Here is a 20558-nt window from a genome sequence, read left to right as displayed (position 1 = left end):
TAAATGTAATTTATGTTATATGAAGTCCTATACTATTTTTTTATTCAATTTTAAAACCTTTATGTAAGTTAGATAAAAAATGTCTCCGTCATGATATTACAAACATTTCTTTTAGTTCAAGCAGTTGCTATTTTCTGTTGTTTGTAGAGGTACCATGCTCCAAATAACACCAGTTTTTGTTCTTTTCTAACTTTACCATGCTGATGATATATTTATTACCAAATTATTAGATTCAAGAACGTTATTAAAACATAGGATGTTTAAGTTTGATATGTATGGCTGGCACACGTAGCTAAGAAATGATGCAAGTTCAAAGTAAACAGTACGAAAAGTCATTTTTCAATGAATCGGTAGAAACAATTTTGCCAATATTTAGATGAATCAGCATTTCTGCTCTAATTATAAACACAATTTTCGGTAATTTCATTTGGAATCTTACACCATTATTTAAGTTTTTTAGTACATTTTTGAATCACAGATATATACAGCAAGTACTCTGCTACTGTATCAGTATCACATGATATTAGATCGATTGTGACTATTGATTTATGCACCATTGAAACTATGACGATTACTTATTTTGTTATTTCAATACCCATTTCAATGGAGTGTTCATGTTTTGTGTGTTTTAGTCCATAGTTGTTGGTGTTTGTTTATTTTTTCCCACTTTTGGTGTGTGTAATGAAAAGAATACAATAATATTTTGTTTTCAAGCTTCAAATGACAAATATTCAGTTTTTGAATTGTTTTCGTAATTTGTTCCATTGTTCTTTAGTGAGACAGTATAAAAAAAAACCTTGAATGTTTAAATGTTGCATGTTTGAAACATAGCTTATTGTTTATGTTTTTGATTATGAAGTCCCATGAAACATCAAATAAATGTATTTATATCACAAAAATGACTTTATCTGAGCAGTAAAAGTTGGTATATAATAAACACACGAGGTATGCTATGTCAAATATTTATAAGCTAACTAATATTCGTTATTTAAAAGTGTTGGTAATCGAGGTTGAATTGAATACAAATAATTGATTATTCGTATAAATATTAAAAAATTTGAATATTCGAACAGGCCTAGCATATACACACTAAGTTAACACTGTGAAAACTCACACTATCTTGAGAAGATTGAGATCTAGTGAGTTGGATTGATCCACTCTTCTTCTCCTCTATCAACTGTGGTTGCCTGAAAGAAGAACATACATAAAGAGACATAGAAAGCTGAAAAAGTGACGTGGAACATAAAGGACCCGCAAAGACCAGCAAAACAAACTGATCACTTACTCGTCATCTTCCTCATCTGAACCAAATGGATCTCGGAATTGTTGACGAGTCATTAGAAATGGCCGAGGAGCTGCATTGGTGTTGGTAGGAGATTTGCTCTACGGAAAAATTATACATACAGCAGTGCAAACAGTTTTACAAAAACTTCACATTATATCAGAATATTTTTACAAAATAAACAAAGAGAAGTTTTCTACCACAGCAATAAGATAAACAGAGGAAGAGGGGGGGGGGGGGGGGGGGGAAAGGCTCATATCCCAAAATCCCTGAATTTTAAATTGATACACACACACATACACATATATTTCATTTGTATTATCATTTGGGAGAAATATGTAGATAAATGTAGAAATATGTAGATAAATGTACTGGCATACCACTATTTACTAAGACGTTCATTAATTTTCCTTATGATTGGTTGATCAACTATTTACTTCATTTCATGTTAAAAATGAAAATGCAATTGACCTATGAAAAGAGCAAAGACTTCATTATGTTATATAAAAATTCATATATTGTTATGAAAAATATTGGATATCATTGTTACCTTCATTAAAGATTAAACATATGAAATAAGTACATACGGTATTAAGCACAATAACATGAATCAAATGTTACAAAAATCTGTGATAAGACTCTTAAAATTTTTACATAAAAAAATACTACATATATTGATACAAGTAAGGTAAACAAACAACTATAATCAAAACATTCAACATTCTTCTGTAATGTTTCTTAGTTCGCGAGAAAGTTCAACATATATTACAATTTAAATTTTACCTTTTGTCACTGTCTTTATTATTTCAATACTTACTAATATGACTAAAAAGTGCCATGTTAAAAACCCCATAAAAATGTTTTTCTGTAGGCCTTTATGTATGTCTGTAGGTATCAGCTATTGACTGCTTTAAATCCACTTTACTTAAAAAAAAATACATTAGAACTAAATAAGTTTATAATTAATAGATAATATTTAAGGTTTTTAATAATAGCCTAAACTAAAGATTTATGAAGTCAATTCTCTATTTTAACAAACAAAATGAGGTGATTGAAGTGAATTTCGCTGCATTGTTTTGCTTTGCATTTCGGTGTTATGTGGTGTATTGATTTACATTTCAGTGTTTGGTGGAGTATTGACTTCAATTTCGCTTTTATTTCAGTTTTATCACTATTCATCCTATAATCTGCCTCTACTTATGAGCTATGATAATTACATGTAAGAATAGATGTTCAGTTCACAAAGCCTCATTTTATTTGCACAAAGGCATATCAACAAAAGAGTAGTTTTACTTTGGTTTTTACTTTTACAATTTTGTTCCCTAAACAAAAACCCACAATTCCCCAATTCTGAAAAATGTATACATATTACACACAAACCTAATTAACCATGATATACACTGAACATGAACGTGAGTACTTGCAGGTTGGTACTAGTAGGAAAAGGCTAACAAACAAAAAGAAATATTTTTTTTTTTTTTGGGCAGTCAAAATATTTTGCTGGTTGCACCAGCTTTCTTAAGTGGAGAGAGATGATGGTGATTTGTAAGTTGGTCCTCCAACCAGCCAAATTTCATGACCACACATCCACACATAAATCTTTTTTTGTTTCTGTGCATGTCTTTCAAATAGTACCAGTCTATGAGTACTTGAGTTCCTGCCCAGTTTTCTCTTTACATCAGTTACCTAATGGCCTACATTTTCTGCAATTATGTTCCGAGTATGAGGAAGGCACAGTGATTTAGTGGTGAGATCTCCACCAACATGGTGATTCTGGTTCAATTCCCTGTGGAGTCAAACCTGTCTTGAGCTAGTGAGTTTTCTGGGGTACTTCCATTTCCTCCAAATATTCATACCATTCTCATCTTATCACCCCTCACCATCTCTCATGACACAGGCATCACCATCAGCTATGTGCACGACTCCTTGAATAACAGCAGAAGCCCCACACCCACCTTGTCCCTTGTCGAAAACTTGTCCTTGGTGGGGGACAGCACCTTCCCCAGGATGTTCTTGGAACTGGCAAGGATCTTGTCGGTGACGTCCTTGACAGAGGTGGGGGAGCGGTCCCCGTTGTCCCCGCCCGAGTCTGATGACGAGACCAAGGGCAGCCTGAGGCGCAGCAGGGAGCTCTGCCTCGCCGTGACATTGCTCTTGGCGCTCTCGCTCTCCGCCGTGCCGTCCGACTCCATCGAGCTGGACCTTACGCAACACACGGCAACGCACACAACTGCAGTCCGTTCAGGCTCATGTGAATACTTAACGAATTCAACTATCCGTGACTGCATATAAATACACGAAATGTATTCCAGTCAAGCTGGCAGCAAATAGAAAAAATTATTTTTTATTTTCAATAGACTTCTGCGATTCCTATTTTATTTTTATTAGAATAAAATTTCAAATTATTCATCAAATTATTCATGAATAAGTGCCAATACAGTCAGATGAAAAAGAGAGAAAAATATATATGGAACCACAAAGTGTGGTGAAAAAAAAGGAGAGGGGGAAGGGCAGTGCATTTTCTTAAACCAAGAAAATTTTAAGTGGTTTGAAATTTGTTAAACAAATTAATGATTACATAAAATAAAATATATATTTTGAATAATTTTTAATTATAATCACAAAATTTTCTGTGTATGTATTGCTACGAACGCAAACAGGATTGTGACACGTGCCAGGTTTGGAGATGGCTGGCAGCCCTGCCACGCCACTGGCGTCATGCGCTGTGTCAAGTGCCCTCCACTGACGTAAGGCATGCCACGCGTGCCTGGCCAGATTCTAAGTGTCGTCGCTACCCCTCTCCTTCTCCCCTCCCTGCACATCGTCCTGCCTTGGCACTGTTATTTATCGCTGAGCGGCCTTGGGAATTCTGCGGGCTGCTGCCCTTCTGGACTGTTTGGGCATCGGGTTGGCCCGGGATGACACGACTAGTCACAGCCGTTCTCGTCGGTTCTGGAAAGACAACCCACTAGTACTTAAGCAGCAATGCCGGCCTTCGCAGGAGTTCCGAGCAAGTTCCACGAGTGAAGGAAAGTGCAACATCGATGAAGAGGGTGAGAGACCCCTTTGAGAGTGGCGCGACGTGGAGCGACGGGTTTGAGAGTGCGACTGAGTGGCGTGAGACACTCTCTCTCTCTCTCTGTGTGTGTGTTTGTGTTTGTGTGTGTGTGTGTGTGTGTGTGTTTGTGTGTGTGTGTGTGTGTGTGTGTGTGTGTGTGTGTGTGTGTGTGTGTGTGTGTGGACAGGCACGAGGTAAGGGGCGAAGCACTGTTGAGCCTAGCTCCAGTGATGAATTGTGGAACTTGACAGACATTCAGTGACTTGCGAATAAACATTTTTAAGTGCCAGTAATTGGTGATTGGACATTTTTTTAAGTACAATTATTTATTAGTAATATGAATGTGCGTCGAACTCGTGTTCGTCTCAGTGAGCCTTCGGCTGTCTTCGACCATCATCGGCATTAGTGTCATGTTACTACCCCCTCCCCTCTCCACATCCCGCTTATCCCTCCTACCCATTCCAGTTTTCTGGTGACCCTCCATCCTTCCCCTTCTTAGGAACTATTTTTTTGCTTGAGGATTTATATACCGCTTAATTAATACATAAGCTCTTGCTGACTTACCTCTTGAATCACTTCACTTGAGTTCCTTGGACGAGCTTGTTGTCACGGCCGGTCTAGGGGTCGATCATGGGTAAGTGTCTTAGTTCAAATTTGCGAGTTATGTGGCTCAGTGGCATATTGACCCGTGTTAGTTCTTGTATACTGTTTAAATTATGTCTCGTTGTCAAGTTCTAAATTGAGGTTTGGATTCACGGGTCTCTTAGCATTGGTTTATCTGGTTATATTACCCATGATCGGCACCCAGATGACACACATCGCATATTATTTACGTAAACTTAAATGATATACTAGCCTTGCTTTGTAGAACCCTAACATTAAGGTGTGTAGAGTGAATCTCATGCTCTTATATTGTTTGTACCTTGCATACCTAATTTCGCATAATGTTTATTCACTAATGATAAGTGTTGCGTTTGCTTAATAGTAACTAACATCCACTAATTATTTACGTTTTGTTCATACGTTCCTTATGTTGTACGTGCTGTACACACTTGTATTGTACACACACTATGTCAGTACGTCTCTTACGTTCAACATACTGTATACACGTATATATATTGTACACATATATACACTATTTGTATATACGTTCAATATGTTTCTAGGCACCTATCCTTTGCAAGGTTTCGCCTATTTGTTATGTTCAATGATTTCCTTATTTAAAAACATATCAAGGAAATTACTTTTCGCACGTAAAGTACATAGAACATCATATGTCTCTAACGTATGACATATAACATATAACGTGTGTATTACGCTCATCCATGTATACTACTATTGTACCTTAGTGGAGTCCCGTGTTATTTAATTCATACTTATTGTCTAAATTGTTCTACTGCATCTATTATGAATAAATATGCCTTGCCATTGAAATGGTTTTCCTTAATTAAATGTTGAAACACATAGGGGAACTCTTAATGTCTTTTACATTGTTCTTACCTCTAGGAACTTATTGGTACTTCTACATCTGTTTGTATTTTATCCCCGTCACCGGCTGGAGCTTCCTTTGATGGGAGTACGACGTCATTGTACACTTCAAATGTTAGTAATTAATAAAACTTAATTGGAAAACTTAATTGGGCTATCTCTTACAAACTCAGTTCCCCACATTAAATTGTAACAGTATCTACTATGTTGCAGAAAACCAATACCAATTTTTCAATAAATCATCTTGGCTCCATATGAGTCCCACTTGCTGTATGTATTGGTAATGAATAGTCAAAAAAATTATTGGATTTAAAATATTGAATTGAATTTCAAATTATTCACGAATACCAAATTCCTCTCATTTGAAGTTCTACTTTAATGGCTTATGAAATACATTTTTTTCTTGTCTATGAGAATTACAATGAGATGTGATAATAGCAAACATATTTATGCTTACAACAGTTCTACATTTTCATGTGATCAATGTTTGCTGGCAAGTCACAAGGCTCAAGGCAATATTGAATTTTCCATCTGGCTTAGAGATACTGAAATAAATTTTAAGCAAGGCTTCCAAAAAATGTTTAATCACAGGTTGACCATCTGTAGGAGCATTCAAACTTTTTAAAATATAAAATCACAACTTTTCTTGTCTAAAGAATTAGTATAAAATAAAAATTTTTCAGAATGTAAAGTAGACCCTTTATAATATGCAATTCAAGATAACCAGGTTTGCAAGATAATCAAAAATGCAACTCTGAATTCAAATCACTAGTTTTCTGTACAATTTGAATTTTTTAATAGGTACTAGCACATGCCTACACACTATGCAGTTTTTTATGATCTTTCTGAAAGTTTTTAATCATAGACACTGGAAAATAGCTTCAATAAAATTGCTCACAGCATTTATATAGCTTAATTCAAATGTTTAAAAGGAGCAACATTAAAAATTTATTGAAAACTAAACTGTATTAATACAGATGAAAAGTCTTCATTTTATAAAGAAAAATAATTTTAACTGAGATGAAACACACTAATGCAATAAAAAAGTATGATGGATGATGGTGATTACTGATGATGATTATTAATAATGATTATGGGAGATGTTGATATTGAATGATTGATTGGAGGAGGATTGATTGGATGGATGATTGATTGAAGAATGATTCATTGTTTGTGAGGATTTAATAATCATAATAGTAGAGAAAAATCAACACTAATGTTTATGATTATGAAAACACTTTTTTTTACACTTAAGAGACTTTAAATTTCTAACTGGTTGTTCTAAAACACAGATAAAACATTTAAGAACATCAAGCCAATGTTCAGAATGCTCACCTTCTATTACTGGAGTTACTCTTCTGCTGTCTCCTTTCCCCCACTTCTCGCTTTCGCATATTCATGATTTCCTGCTCAAACAACTGAACAGTCACATCTGTTTCTGTGTCTGTATTGAACCGTCCAATCATGTATGATGACTCATCTGTGGTCTTCCCAATTTGTTGCACTTCCAGTTCATGACCTGCAAAAAGTGTAAGAAATATAAAGAAAGGGATATTAAAATTAACTATCTCCATTCTTCAAAACCTACTATAAAATTTATGATGTACAATATATGCCAGCAAACACACTCCAATGTCTATGAACTACTAAGTTTGGACAAAGGTGAAATACCTATCACAAAATACCAACTTTCACATCTTAAATGTGATTCACATACGTACTTAACTGCATTAAACTATAATATTCAAAATTACCACCATACATAAAATTTCTCCTAATTTTGTACGTTAATAGCATCTCACCTAAAACATATGAAAAACTAAAATTTACTCAAGTTTTTAATAAGTAAAACAAGTGCATCCATTTAAACACTTGGGACCTTCCTAACAGTGTGCAGTGTTTTCTTGTTTTGACTGATGTGTCACTCACTCAGCCATGCATGTGCTGTTGTTTGGGTTTTAATTTTATTTACCACAACATCTATTTGTTTAAATATTCACATTTTGTTATTAATGTTGAAAAGTGCACTGAGCTGAGTCACCGCCCCTGCGGTCTTTAAATAGACCACCTGTCATGTGTCTCTTCCTCTCCTGTGTGGCTTGTTTGTCTACCCCTTTCACTCCCTCTTTAATGGTCTGTACCACCAGCACTCCTGGTGGCAGGTCACTGTGGACAGCTAGAGCAGGTCGATGACTGCAACTATTGCCGTGTAGATAAAGTGTAAGTTGTGTGTGTGCCTTGTCCCTCGTGCCCTAACTCGCGTGTGGTAGCCAGTCCGTTGGTCGAGAGGAGAGACAAGTGACTTTTGGTTCTTTAAATTACTTTTTGGTCTACTATCTCTAAATTTGGTTCGTAATCATTAGATTTGTTCTTCTTTGCAGTGTAGCTTGGTTGGACTGTGTAATGGCCATATTTAGCATACCTGCCTTAGCCTTTAAACTCAGTTAGTGCTTGAGCCTTCACTTTGCTATGATCTGGTATTCATTTGTAGGTATTGTAGTATTCTTAACTACTATTGGACCCTACGCACCTAAGATGTGTGGTCTTACATACAAATGCAGTTCCCATTTGATGAATCTGGCAGTATCCACTTAATTCAAGAGTGTTGTTTAACTGTAAATGCACTTTGTTGGGTGAACATTGCACTTTGATGCTGGCTGCTATGTTACATTTATGTATATTTAGTCATTGTATTTAATGATCTGGAATTTCACTTTTCATGTTTCACAGCCATCATGTTTAAAATAAATAACCAACATAACAGGGAACCTTAACTTTGTTTTCTATGCCACATAGTTTTGTGCCACATCCCTTGGGTGCTCAAGTGTTGTAGTGTGGGGATGGTGGTACAATGTTATTGATAATTTTTTTAAAGATTATTTTTGATGTTATTAAAAAAAATATTTATTTGATGTTATTAAAAAAATATTTAAAAAAAATACACACTTCAGCTCATAATTTGCTACAAAAAACAAAAAATGAATGGAACATCTGCAGAATTTGTACATGATAAAAAATAATGTCATTAAAACACAATAACCCAGTGAAACAAAGCTAGCAAAACAAAAAGGCAGTAATTAAAGCTATAAACCAATTTCCAACAACCAGAACTGAAATAAGAACAGAAGAACAGAAAATTTTCTTAGATCTCTTCAAACACTCCACCTTAATTAATTTATAAAGACAAAAAAATTAATCATGCCATGATTTTATGCACATACACACAAAAAAACTAAGTTACAGTTACTTTTATTTTTAATTTAACTATATCCGAACACATAATTAAAAAATTTCAGTTGCTAACAGTTTTTGGATTCAGTAAACACAGAGGCCCAACATTTAGTGTTGTTGGAATCTTACCGGTAAAGTGAGCTCTAAGCTGGTAGAGGTATGTCATGACAGCTAACTTGTCTGGCACGGCTAGAACATCCATGTCAGCCGGTTCGATCACACGCGGGATTCCCAGCGCCTCTCCAGCATCAAAGGCTTTCTTGCAGTTCCCCTTAATGTCATGCGAGGACAGAGAGTCAAATTCTCTGAAACATTTTGAAATAAAAGTTAAAGCCTAAAAGTCAAACATATGTGATCATAACACCATTATATTTTTGATACCGTACACTAGTTCTAAACATCACCATTATCGGGATTGGTTTATTTTCTACGGTTTTACATCACGTTAATGATGTGTTGGTTCTACATTATTCCCTGTTCTTAAAAACTGGTTCTCGGTTCTTGGTTAACCACCAAACTATTTTCAGTCACACCAAGATACAACATGTCCTGATAGATGGCATGTTTATTTGTTAAATATGACTTCAGTGTGCCCCACTTTACCATAATTCCAACACAGTCACCTATATATATATATATGTTTATTTAAAAAAAAAAAAAGGTGCTTCAGGTACTAGGTGACTTCAGTAGCACAGAACTTATATTGTGTGGTGGAGCAAAATTTAGTTATACATATAACTGTTTTTTTTGCTGAATTTAGGCACACAAAAAAATTGTTTGAGAAATATTTTATATCTGTTAACAAGAGATTAAGTAAATTATAAAAATTACTTTTAGTTAATATGATCCATGGGGAGGAAACTGGAATAGGAAATCGTTGCACAGGCTTTTTTTTATGATGGACCCTTTTTTTTGTTAGTTCGTCATTCGCCATGATACAGGTGACCGCGCTAAATGCAATATCACACAATCACACTAAAGACTTCAACAAGTATAGCATAGCTACTTGTAGTTGTAACGAAGTTTCTACATCAATTTTTAAAATTATTCAGTATTATAATAAAAATAATTTGCTTTGAAAATACTCCGCTAAAATGAGTAGGATATTTATTTGACTCGCAAGGGTTGACTTGCTGGCGCCATGTTGTGTTTAGTGGTAAACAACAACTTGCATCTGGTAAATTAGAAATCATTTTAAAATATTTGGTTAGCAAGAAAACGTGAAAAGATAATAATGTCTGGACGATATGCCTATGAGCGAAAATGTGCAGTAAGATACTGTCGTTCAAAACCAGAAGAGCAAAGATTTGTTTCTAATGAGTTTAGTGAATATTTTTATAAAATAGTGCATAACCAACTCCGTGTTCATCAGATTATTAATAATAATGTGTACAATACAGCCTCAATTTCTGGCACAACCTATACATCGTCTTCTATTTTCATATTTCCTGTAACTAAAATTGAGTTATTGTCAGTAGTTCATAAATCAAAAGGTAAACGTTCATCAGGTTTAGATGCTGTACCTGATTTTATTATTAAAGACTGGTATTGATTATATAGTTGACCCATTGTTATATCTTTATAATGAATCTTTTATGCAAGGTTATTTTCCTACCTTATGGAAGTGTTCAAAAGTTATTCCCTTGCATAAAAAAAGGTCTTTGTGACGCCTGTCAGAATTACAGTCCAATATCTCTTCTGTCCTCATTCTCAAAAATATTAGAATTATTAATGTTTAATAGATTAATGTCATTTTTTGAGAAAAATATAATTTTAGTGGGCAGTCAACATGGATTCAGGCGTTGTAAATCGACGATAACTGCACTTTATGAATTTATCAGCATTATAACTATGGACCTACACAGAAGGAATCATCCTGTTGGGCTATTTTGTGACCTAAGTAAGGCTTGTGATAGTGTTAACCATAAAATATTAATTAAAAAGTTAAGCACATATGGTGTACGAGATACAGTGCTTAATTGGTTAACATCTTACTTGTCTCAGCGTTCACTAGTAGTCGTAGTACAACATATAGATCCCTTAACCAACATAAAATATAATGTTCATTCAGATAGGCAAAACATATCTGTTGGTGTTCCTCAGGGTTCTGTACTAGGACCTTTGCTTTTTCTTATATACGTTAACGATTTGCCTAAAAATGTTGTATTATATGCTGACGACACTAATATATCTATCTATACATGGAGATAACCCTTTAAGTTTAATTGCAAATATTAAAATTTTAACTAGGGACATCATAGATTGGTTTAAGGCTAATGAATTAATTCTTAATAACACAAAAACGTGGCTGCATTTTAAACTTAATAACTTATACAATTTGCAAGACCCAACTGTATCGATTAATGGTTATAATATATCTCAATCAAATTCAACCAAAATACTAGGTAAATATATTGAGAAGAACCTAATTGGAAATCTCATATTGCTCATTTAACTAAAAAAATGAGCTCAATATTATTTGCTATGAGAACATTTTCAAAATGGACTAATCTAAATGCTTTAAAAATTATTTACTTTGGTTATGTTGAACCTCACGATATGGAATAATATTTTTGGGTAATTCCACGGACTCATCTAAAATTGTTCAAATACAGAAAATATTTGTACGTATAATAATGCATGTAAATAATCGTACCTCATGCAGACAACTTTAAAAAAGCTTAGGTGTCTTAACATTACCATTGTTATACATTTATGAATTACATATATTTGCTCATTCACAATTGAATGAACTGCAGAATTTCAATTTACATAATTATTCGACTAGATAAAAAAATAATTTTCATATATTACAACATCGTACAAAATGTTTTGCAAATAGTCCGAGATACTCTGCTATATGTTTTTACAATAAACTTCCACCACATTTTTAATCAGAAAACCAACTTTCTGTATTAAAAAAAAAAAACATACTGAAAGATTTGCTGTTGAGTTCAGATTTTATTCTATTAATTATATTATGGAAGCAAAACTATGCTAAAAATGTATTATTATTATATAATGTACATTATTTGTTTTTTACTATTTAATTATTTACGTTTATGTGTATATGATTGTACTTAAATGTGTATTCATAATGTTTAATATTCTTGACGAGTCCTATACTACATGTACAATATAATTGTATATTTTTGTAGTCGACTTGGACATTTTAAAAAATAAATAAATAAAATAATAACTTTTCTTCTTCTCGCTGCTGAAGAGTGTAAACATTTCTTCATATATTGGTTGATTTTTTGCTCATCATGATATTTAATGTATAAAATTCACTTGTCCAATATATTTGTAGAAAATTGTACTCTGAAATGATCTGGCGGATGTAATAAACTAATTAGTAGAGTAAATTATGTTGTTTGACTCAGGTAAACTAGTAATACATATAAATAGCCTATTCAGGTTACCTTTGCATGAAATATATTCTGCATTTCAAAATAATCTGGCCCAAGTAGGTCATACCCTGACTTTGGAGCTTTCAGTATACCCTGTGACAGTTATGGCACTACAGCACCACAAAAGTGAGTGGGTGAAACCCTAACAACTGGAAAAATTACCTTGGTACATATTTACACTATTATACAGCATTAATTTGTTGTAACAGTGTTGTTTTTGATTGTTGAAATATAATTTTAACATTAATTTTGTAAATATAGGAAAACAAGACAACTATATTTACACATTTTATTGGCACCAGTAAACATGGGTTTAGGTTTTGTGTCTTGTGAACAGTGAACCTTTTAATTTGTTATCTTGAATGAAATTTAAATATATTGGTATAACATGTCTGAAGGTACATTTTTTTATTTACAGCAAATTCAATTACCTCTTTCCTTTTTTCAGAAAGTATGGCACATAAATAAGACATTCATTAATTCATTCATTGAAATAGGTTTCATATCAAACATCAGAGTGACCATGGTTAACTGTTTTTGCCAACTTTTGGACAGTTGTTTTGACAGCTTGATCTACTAGGGCTCCCAGAAGCCAGATTTTTGCAAAACAGAGTACACAGCATTATTGATCCGTCTGGATAAATGTATGCTCATGACTTAGGCAAAAACTGCTATATTTAATTATTCTGCTTTAGTTTTATATATTCTGATTAAAAACCTGAATAGTTCAACAAATATTAACGGTGTTGATTATGGGTCAATGTTAGCCTACATTATATCCCAACCTTCAAGATGCTTCTTATTCTGCAAAAAAATATTCTGAGAAGTGGCGACTGGCAATGCAGTGCAACAGCGCAATTTCACTGAGTAGTTAGTAAAGTATAAACATGTTCTCGCTTCTCAATATGTTAATGTATAGTCTGTATGGCTATACTGCTGCTCCGCCTGAAAGATAGTGTACCTACCTAGCTACTGCTGCCTTGTGAGGACCTGCCAAGCAGGGGTTTGGTTGGGCTTGCAGTGTGCAGAAAGATGTCATGGTCTGTAGGAATGCCACATAGTTTGTGGTGAAACTCTCCCTCCCACCTCCTTGTGAAGCCAGCTGTATGCGCTGGCCAACATTTAAGGCCCATTCTATAAGTGAGAATCTATTACAAAATGCAATTTTGGCCTATTTGTGTACCATGTAATTCAGCATTTTGAGGTAATATGTTATTAATGTTTAACTGTGTATAAAACCACTGAAGGGGGGGGGGGGGGGGGGGTTGAAACTGTAAAACCAGTTGTGGTAAAATTGGTTTTAATGGTAACAAAGTAGGATTTAGTCAGGCCTACAGGAGAAAAAAAACTTTAGTAACGAACATGATAACTAGATTCATTTCATAACAGAACATTCCTGACCTATGTGTTAAAAAGTGTAATTAAATGTATTCACACCTGGGTTAGAAGCCTGTATGTTTTTAAAATATAGGTACGTTTTATACATGCGCATGGTAACTTAAACCAAACAAAATGCTCACGAAAGTGATTCCATTCTGGCAATATATTTATTATGGTTAACATGACAGATGTCGGGGTTTCATATGGTACAAACCAGATAATATCAGGCACCTTAACAAGACTATTAGCCTTTCTTTGCAATTTAAAGCTTAAAGAAGGTTAAGTATTTAACGAATGTAACTTTTAGAAATAAACATGCAAAGATGCAATAGGTCCGAGTTACGCCTGTTTCGATTTAGTACATAATGATTGCCGAGAAAATTCATTACAAGTGTTTTATAAGGCAATATAAAAGTAATTGACGAATTTAGTTTAGAAAATAATATAAAGTAACATCCTTTGTGAAGAATGTTTTGCTTCTCTGCATCTTTGTTTACAAACAAATCGTTAATTTTCTGTATGGCGGGAAAAGCAAGCACGTGGCAGCTAAAAAAAAGGGCTCCTAATGAGCATGCGCCGCACGCTTGTTAGTTCAGGTTTTACCACGACACACATGGTATCGCTGCGGTCGCTCCATAGCAGTCTGCTTAATGTGACACTCATTTAACATGGAAGTTACCACTCTTTCCGTAGGAGTAATGCTCGTTGATATGATCATCCTTGCCTCCTAGTGAAGAAAGGGACAAACAAAGTCAGCATTTGTGCACAAAGAACTCCTTTGTTTACATTCCAACATATCCTGCTCTCAGGGGTATGCAGAATGCACTCTGCACGCTTTTGCACGGGCCGCCTAAAGATTCCTTCAACCTTTAAATACCATCATGCATACCTTATGTCATGTATTAGCTGTCTTTATTTGCGTACATGTAGAATAAAGTTGTTAGCTGACAGTATTTAGAAGCCAGAGTAATCTCTGATACACTTAATAATATAGATTATTTAATTTTTATTTATGTAATCTATATATTTTTCTATATTAATTATTATTGTACTTATCAGATTTTTTGTAAATGCTATTTTTAATTTCTTAAAAGACTTATTTTCCGATACTTTATTACATGCAACAATTTTATTTACAATTTTATTAACAATTTTATTTTATCAATAACTGTGCTGAACATATGAGACATAAAAAATGTTTCTGGCAATCAGATTAGTTTCAAAAATGATATCTGGTCTCCAGAAAGAGTGAAGTTGGTCATCACTGATCTAACACATGAAACGTGGAGCATTAATAATCATTCAGTCTAAAGTATGTAAAATTCATTTAAATTGTTTGAACACTTTGAATGCTATAATTTGTAATCATAATCAGTATTAATTTAAAAAAAATTTCACATGTCATTTGTACTATTTTCAACTTCTTTGGGGAATACAGATAGAGGTCTGAGAGTACTCGAAAATTTCAAATCCGAATCAAATAAACGTATACTCAATTCAACATTTTGAATACAATAATTTTTTCAATTATTCATTAGCCAACAATATTTAAAATAGCCTATGGAAGATTCGTTTCATTAGCTGTCACAACTGTCCATAACATCGCATCATAAATCCTGGCTTTGCGTATAGTAAAAATTAAAAAATAACAGTATTATATCTTGGACTTTTCTCTATGTCAAGGTCGTATTATTACGATCAACAATACATTACATCTTAATTACTAACATCTGTCAGCCATCTTCCAAAACAGGCAGTTTTACGAGAGAGTAAAAAGTCTTTACACAACTAAAACTTTTAACATGCTACTTAATGACTTTTCCTTGACCAAAGAAAATAGTACCTTCTACTTTCTTTCATTTTCTTTGTGCACTTAACCAAGTTTATTATTACATCTACCAATATTTGAAATACATTTAAAGAATATAATTTTTTTAAAAGTATCACTACAAAAATATTTACTCAGCAATGCCTCTCTTCAAGGACTGCGATTGTTTCACGGTAAACGGAGAGCTAACTTTTAACTTTATATGTCCACAAACTCCACGATGCCAGTTTGTATGAACACAAGTCAAAAGTTTTCATTTGTGAACAGTTATATTTCAACTATCAATATCTCGACCATATAACTAACAATATTTTGAGCCTCGGCACATACTGACTCTTAATATCTCGGTGCTCTGCCTCATAACACACGTTTCTGGAATTGTTTTAATCGTACATTGTTATCATCAAAAGAGATTTCAATAGAATGGCCTAAAGTGTTATCATTATGGCAGAATTAAGAACATTACAGAAAAAGTGCAGTTTGTTGTGGCAATATTACAAATAATGCATGGTTAGGCAAAATGTTTGTACTGTCCACAGAAACTAAAAACACCAACAGGTTATTTAACTTAACCTCAAATTATGACATTTATGTTAATTACTTTAGTACTATGTAAATTTAATAAATTTTAAGTCGTATTCAAATAAAATTTAAGTCATTTGGACCACGCAAAATATAACGAATTTGATGTATTTTTACAAGCCTGTGCTAGGGGCAAGATTAGTTACTACAGACTGCTCTTATTCCATAAATTCTTACCTTTGTTTTTTATTATACAAAAAAAAATTAGGTTTAAGAATGTTTTAATTATTTTTAGGCTCACTCAAATAATTACAACTCAATTTAAAAAAAAATAATATTTCTTTGATATAAGGGAAAGAATGAATGCAATGAGCTTATTGAAGAAAGATATCTATGATGATAAAATTGTAAATGGTTAAGTTCAGACTAATATTCTTCAAGCAAAACACAATGAATCATTATGGAATGCTTTAGGCACTCAGTTTTTTCAACAGCTGGGAACATAGTCACCTGTAGAAGAGAGCTACTCTTGCCTCACCATGTACATGACCTTACCTTCTTTCACGGTAATTTAGAATAAGTGTATGTAATAAGTAAAGACCTGAAAAAAGGGAGATTATTTTTTCTCAAAAGCGATATTATTTTATTTTTATGTGCACTTTTATTTGATAGCATTTAATTAAAAAAAAATTAAATCATAACATAACAGAAATTTCATATATAATTATTGTTTTTTTATCTTACTACATTTAAAAATAAAGGTGCATAAATATTCTAACTGTTAGTGTTGAATTGAGTCATCAAAATACAGCATACTGCACACTTCAACACTGCTTTCTTTCAGGTTCTGACTTCTGTCTGTGAAAACTATGTTTTAGTGACTAAGTAACCGTTCACATAAAAATTGTTTAAAGGTCTACAAACAGCAGGTAAGACTGCTATTGAAAATTCATTGTAATTTATATTCTAGGAAGTCTCAACTTTAAACAAATCTATGTGCTTTTCTGTTGCAAAGTTCTTGCACACATTCTTTAAGGGTTTCGTAATCATTATCTCAAAATGATGGAGTTCAAGAATAGTTTTCTTTAGTAAAATAACATCTTCTGACTTGTTAAGGATGATGTTCTTTCGGTTGAAACACTTATTCAAAGTCCTAAATACTGTTGCAGAGGGTCATTGTTCAACGTCAATACCACTACAATATTTTTGCCTGGCGTTCACATGTATGTTATTTTTTATGTGCTTTGGAACAGAATTTTGATTTGATTTCTTTCAGACATAACTCAAAGTTGGAGTATTTACAAATTTATGTAACAGCACCGGATGCATAAAAACAGTCATTTTTAAACACGTCAGCTTGTTGCCTTGCACTAACCACATTTATTGGCATTTTGTATATGGAGCAATTAACATTTAAGACTTGAAATATTATAAAATATTATAATGATGTTATCTAAACTGGCAGTTTATATATATATATATATATATATATATATAAAAATAGTTTTATCGCTGCAGCATAAAAGACATCCTTAGAAAGCAAGCATATAAACGGTAGTAAATAGTGCAGGGATAAAAGGGGGTGGCTTGTGTAGCGAGATAGAAGGGGAAGGCCCTGCCTTCACAGCGGGAACACAGAGAGGTAAGGAAGGGAGAAGGATCCTGCATCAACATTAGCACTCTCTCCACCTTTCCAGAAAATTCCTGCAATCCCTTGTCATCTGTCAACCGAGACATCATTTCACAGGCAGTAATAAAAAGTAAAAAAAAAGGGGAGGGAGGGGTTAAAACAGGCATAAGTAACACAGTTTAGAGGCAGAGCATGTGGTTTTTCAACTTTAGCTCATCCAGCCCTCTGCAGACATTTCAAAGGCCATAAAGAAAAACGACAGCAGTAAAAACAGGTACAGTAAGTCCTCGGTTTACGTCGGGGTTACGTTCCCGAAAACCGCGACGTAAATAGAAACGACACAAAATGAGCCATGTTCCATGCCACCGTCCGGCCACGGCCCAAGGTCGGCCGGAAGCGCTTGCACACAGACGTGACAATGGGCAATTTTATCAGCAAATGACAACCGACAGCGTGGGAAACAAGTCCAACTAGCACTTCTCAGCTTTATAGAATGGTTATTTAACCAGCTGCTTTATTACCTTTATTGATTGAAATATAAAGCAGCGGAGAGCAGGAAGCGTCCCTCATGATGTATGATAAGATAAGGCGGTGAACGTGTAGCTTACGCTACATAGCATAAATTAACTACCGAAGGAAACAAAGACTTATAAACGAATTATAAATGGTGCTTTTGGTTAAAATAAAGATTTACGGTCATTGTAAACGACGTTATTGTGAATCGGTGACAACTTAAATTGAAACATGAGTACTCAAACATTAGCGACGTTAATCCGAAACGACGTAAATCGGTACGACGTAATTAGAGGACTTACTGTATAAGGAACGCAGTTTAGTTGCAGAGTGCAGAGCATGTAATTTTTCAACTGAGCTCTTCCAGCCCTCTGCCTAACAGATGACGATAAGGTTATGGTTCTTGGTGTTGCGGAGAAGACGTACAAAACACAAGCTCAGTAGAAAAAATTAATTTTGTTTATTTGCGTAGAAATTCCTGAAAAAATTAGAAATAGCATTTTGACCCCAAAACATCACAATTCAAGGTTGTTTTTTTTTTGTTTATTGTGATCACAATTTTTTCTGGTCCCTAGAAATAACTCATAGCTCTTCAGTTCTCAGTGGGACTAGGAGAAGTTATGGATTGTTTAATTTAACATTTATAATTGTGTATAAAACAAATAATTCTGTTGCTATCGTAATTTGTAATTATCCACAAAATTATTTTTACTGATGTTATGTGTTGATTGTGTTTTAAAGATTTAATATAAAAAGTGTAACATGTACTAAGCCGAGAAAATTAATTTAATTGGATATGTTTTCTGCAACATAGTACATACATAAGTTTACTAGTTTTATTGTTAATAATAAAAAACTGCAAATGATTAAAAATTACTAAAATACTCTATTTTTTGTATTTACACTTGTATTAACTAACAAATATTCTAACTTAAAAGTGTATTACGTAGTTGAGACAATGCATTACCAGGTACTTAATTTTCTTCATTTTGCACCATACAATTATTGTTCCATATAAATATAAGATTTTTCCAGTACATGTCTATCTTTTTATCTTTTATTATACTGTGTTTAACATCAAATTATTTTTAAACTCCTTAGATTTTAATTTTTTTTATTTCTATCGAATTTTTGAATTTGACTGAAAAAATAATCGTAATTCTCGAATAATTTTATTTCAATTCAAATAAAAAAGTTATTAGCAGAAGCCTAAATAGAGATAACCAAAACAAAGGTTCTACAAGATGGCACTGCAACTAATGGACAAGAAGCCAAGCATTGGATGAAGGAAAACAAAAATAACGAAAAATTTCAGGGCTTAAGGAACAAATATGCATTACTGATTCCCAGAGATTAACTACAATCAAAAAACCATGTCATAAAATGTAGGGCTGTGCGAATCCCCCATTTTCAGTTCAATTTGATTCAGAGTCGAATCCCTACCAACTATTTGAAATTCGATTCCAATTTCGAATCTTTTCTTTCATTTTTAAGTTTTATTATCATAATAATTTGCATTAAGTTTATATACTCATATTACTGAAGGATAAATAGTTTCACAAACAAAAGAGTTCACAATATTATTTTATTACATACAATTTCCAGTTGGCAGTTGTAGAAATAATAATTAACTTGAATGTAAGAACTTCTTTAAATGCTATTTGTTACAGTAAACTCCCGGTATATTGCGCCCGATTGATCGCGGAATCGGGTATATCGCGGGTCAAACCATGTCCCCCAATCAGAAATGAATAATAATAATAATGGAATAAATGGTTGACAGCCGATTAGGATAATTTTGCGTCGTAACTCACAAACTAAGCATCGGGCAGAAAAAAGCCTAGGCGTAGAAAATGTCCGCAATGAAATTCTAAACAAGATATCTCCATACATTATTCCTCTATCTTGTAGGATTTTCAAACTATGGTCCAATCCAGCCCAGAGTAACTTTCTGAAAAACTAGTTCTTAACGTCGCTTTATCTCACAAATTAAGCATCGGACAGGGGACCCGATAAAGCCCACCGTCCAGCGACATTATCCAGCGTGACTCGGCTGGGGATTGATGTTGAATAGGCTTGGATGACGGCAAACGCTGGGAGGGGAGAGGCGCCGCGGCTGGGAGGGGAGAGGCGAGCCGAGAATATGCGACCAAGACACCCGGGTAGACGGGAGGGGTGGATTATAAGCGCTAGTGATGAGAGGGGCGATGAGTAAG

The 20558-nt window shown here is 33.8% G+C and overlaps 1 protein-coding gene across 7 annotated transcripts in view; it reads right to left on the bottom strand.

The window, feature by feature from the left end:
* The window catches only part of LOC134546306 (EH domain-binding protein 1-like), a 90323-nt gene that overhangs the window by 59709 nt on the left and 10056 nt on the right, over positions 1-20558 (bottom strand). For all 7 annotated transcript variants that reach the window (XR_010079131.1, XR_010079130.1, XM_063389031.1 and 4 more), the window contains exons 3-7: positions 9189-9364; positions 7164-7347; positions 3238-3484; positions 1286-1383; positions 1115-1187 (exon numbers count right to left, since the gene is read on the bottom strand). Coding sequence is in view for 5 of the 7 variants with exons in the window: in XM_063389031.1 (XP_063245101.1) it covers positions 1115-1187; positions 1286-1383; positions 3238-3484; positions 7164-7347; positions 9189-9364 (778 nt within the window). In the remaining 2 variants the exon portion in view is untranslated. The remainder of the gene's footprint in view (positions 1-1114; positions 1188-1285; positions 1384-3237; positions 3485-7163; positions 7348-9188; positions 9365-20558) is intronic.

This window comes from Bacillus rossius, chromosome 1, assembly GCF_032445375.1.
Source record: "Bacillus rossius redtenbacheri isolate Brsri chromosome 1, Brsri_v3, whole genome shotgun sequence".
Taxonomy (NCBI): domain Eukaryota; kingdom Metazoa; phylum Arthropoda; class Insecta; order Phasmatodea; family Bacillidae; genus Bacillus; species Bacillus rossius.
This window is presented reverse-complemented; position numbering and strand designations above follow the sequence as displayed.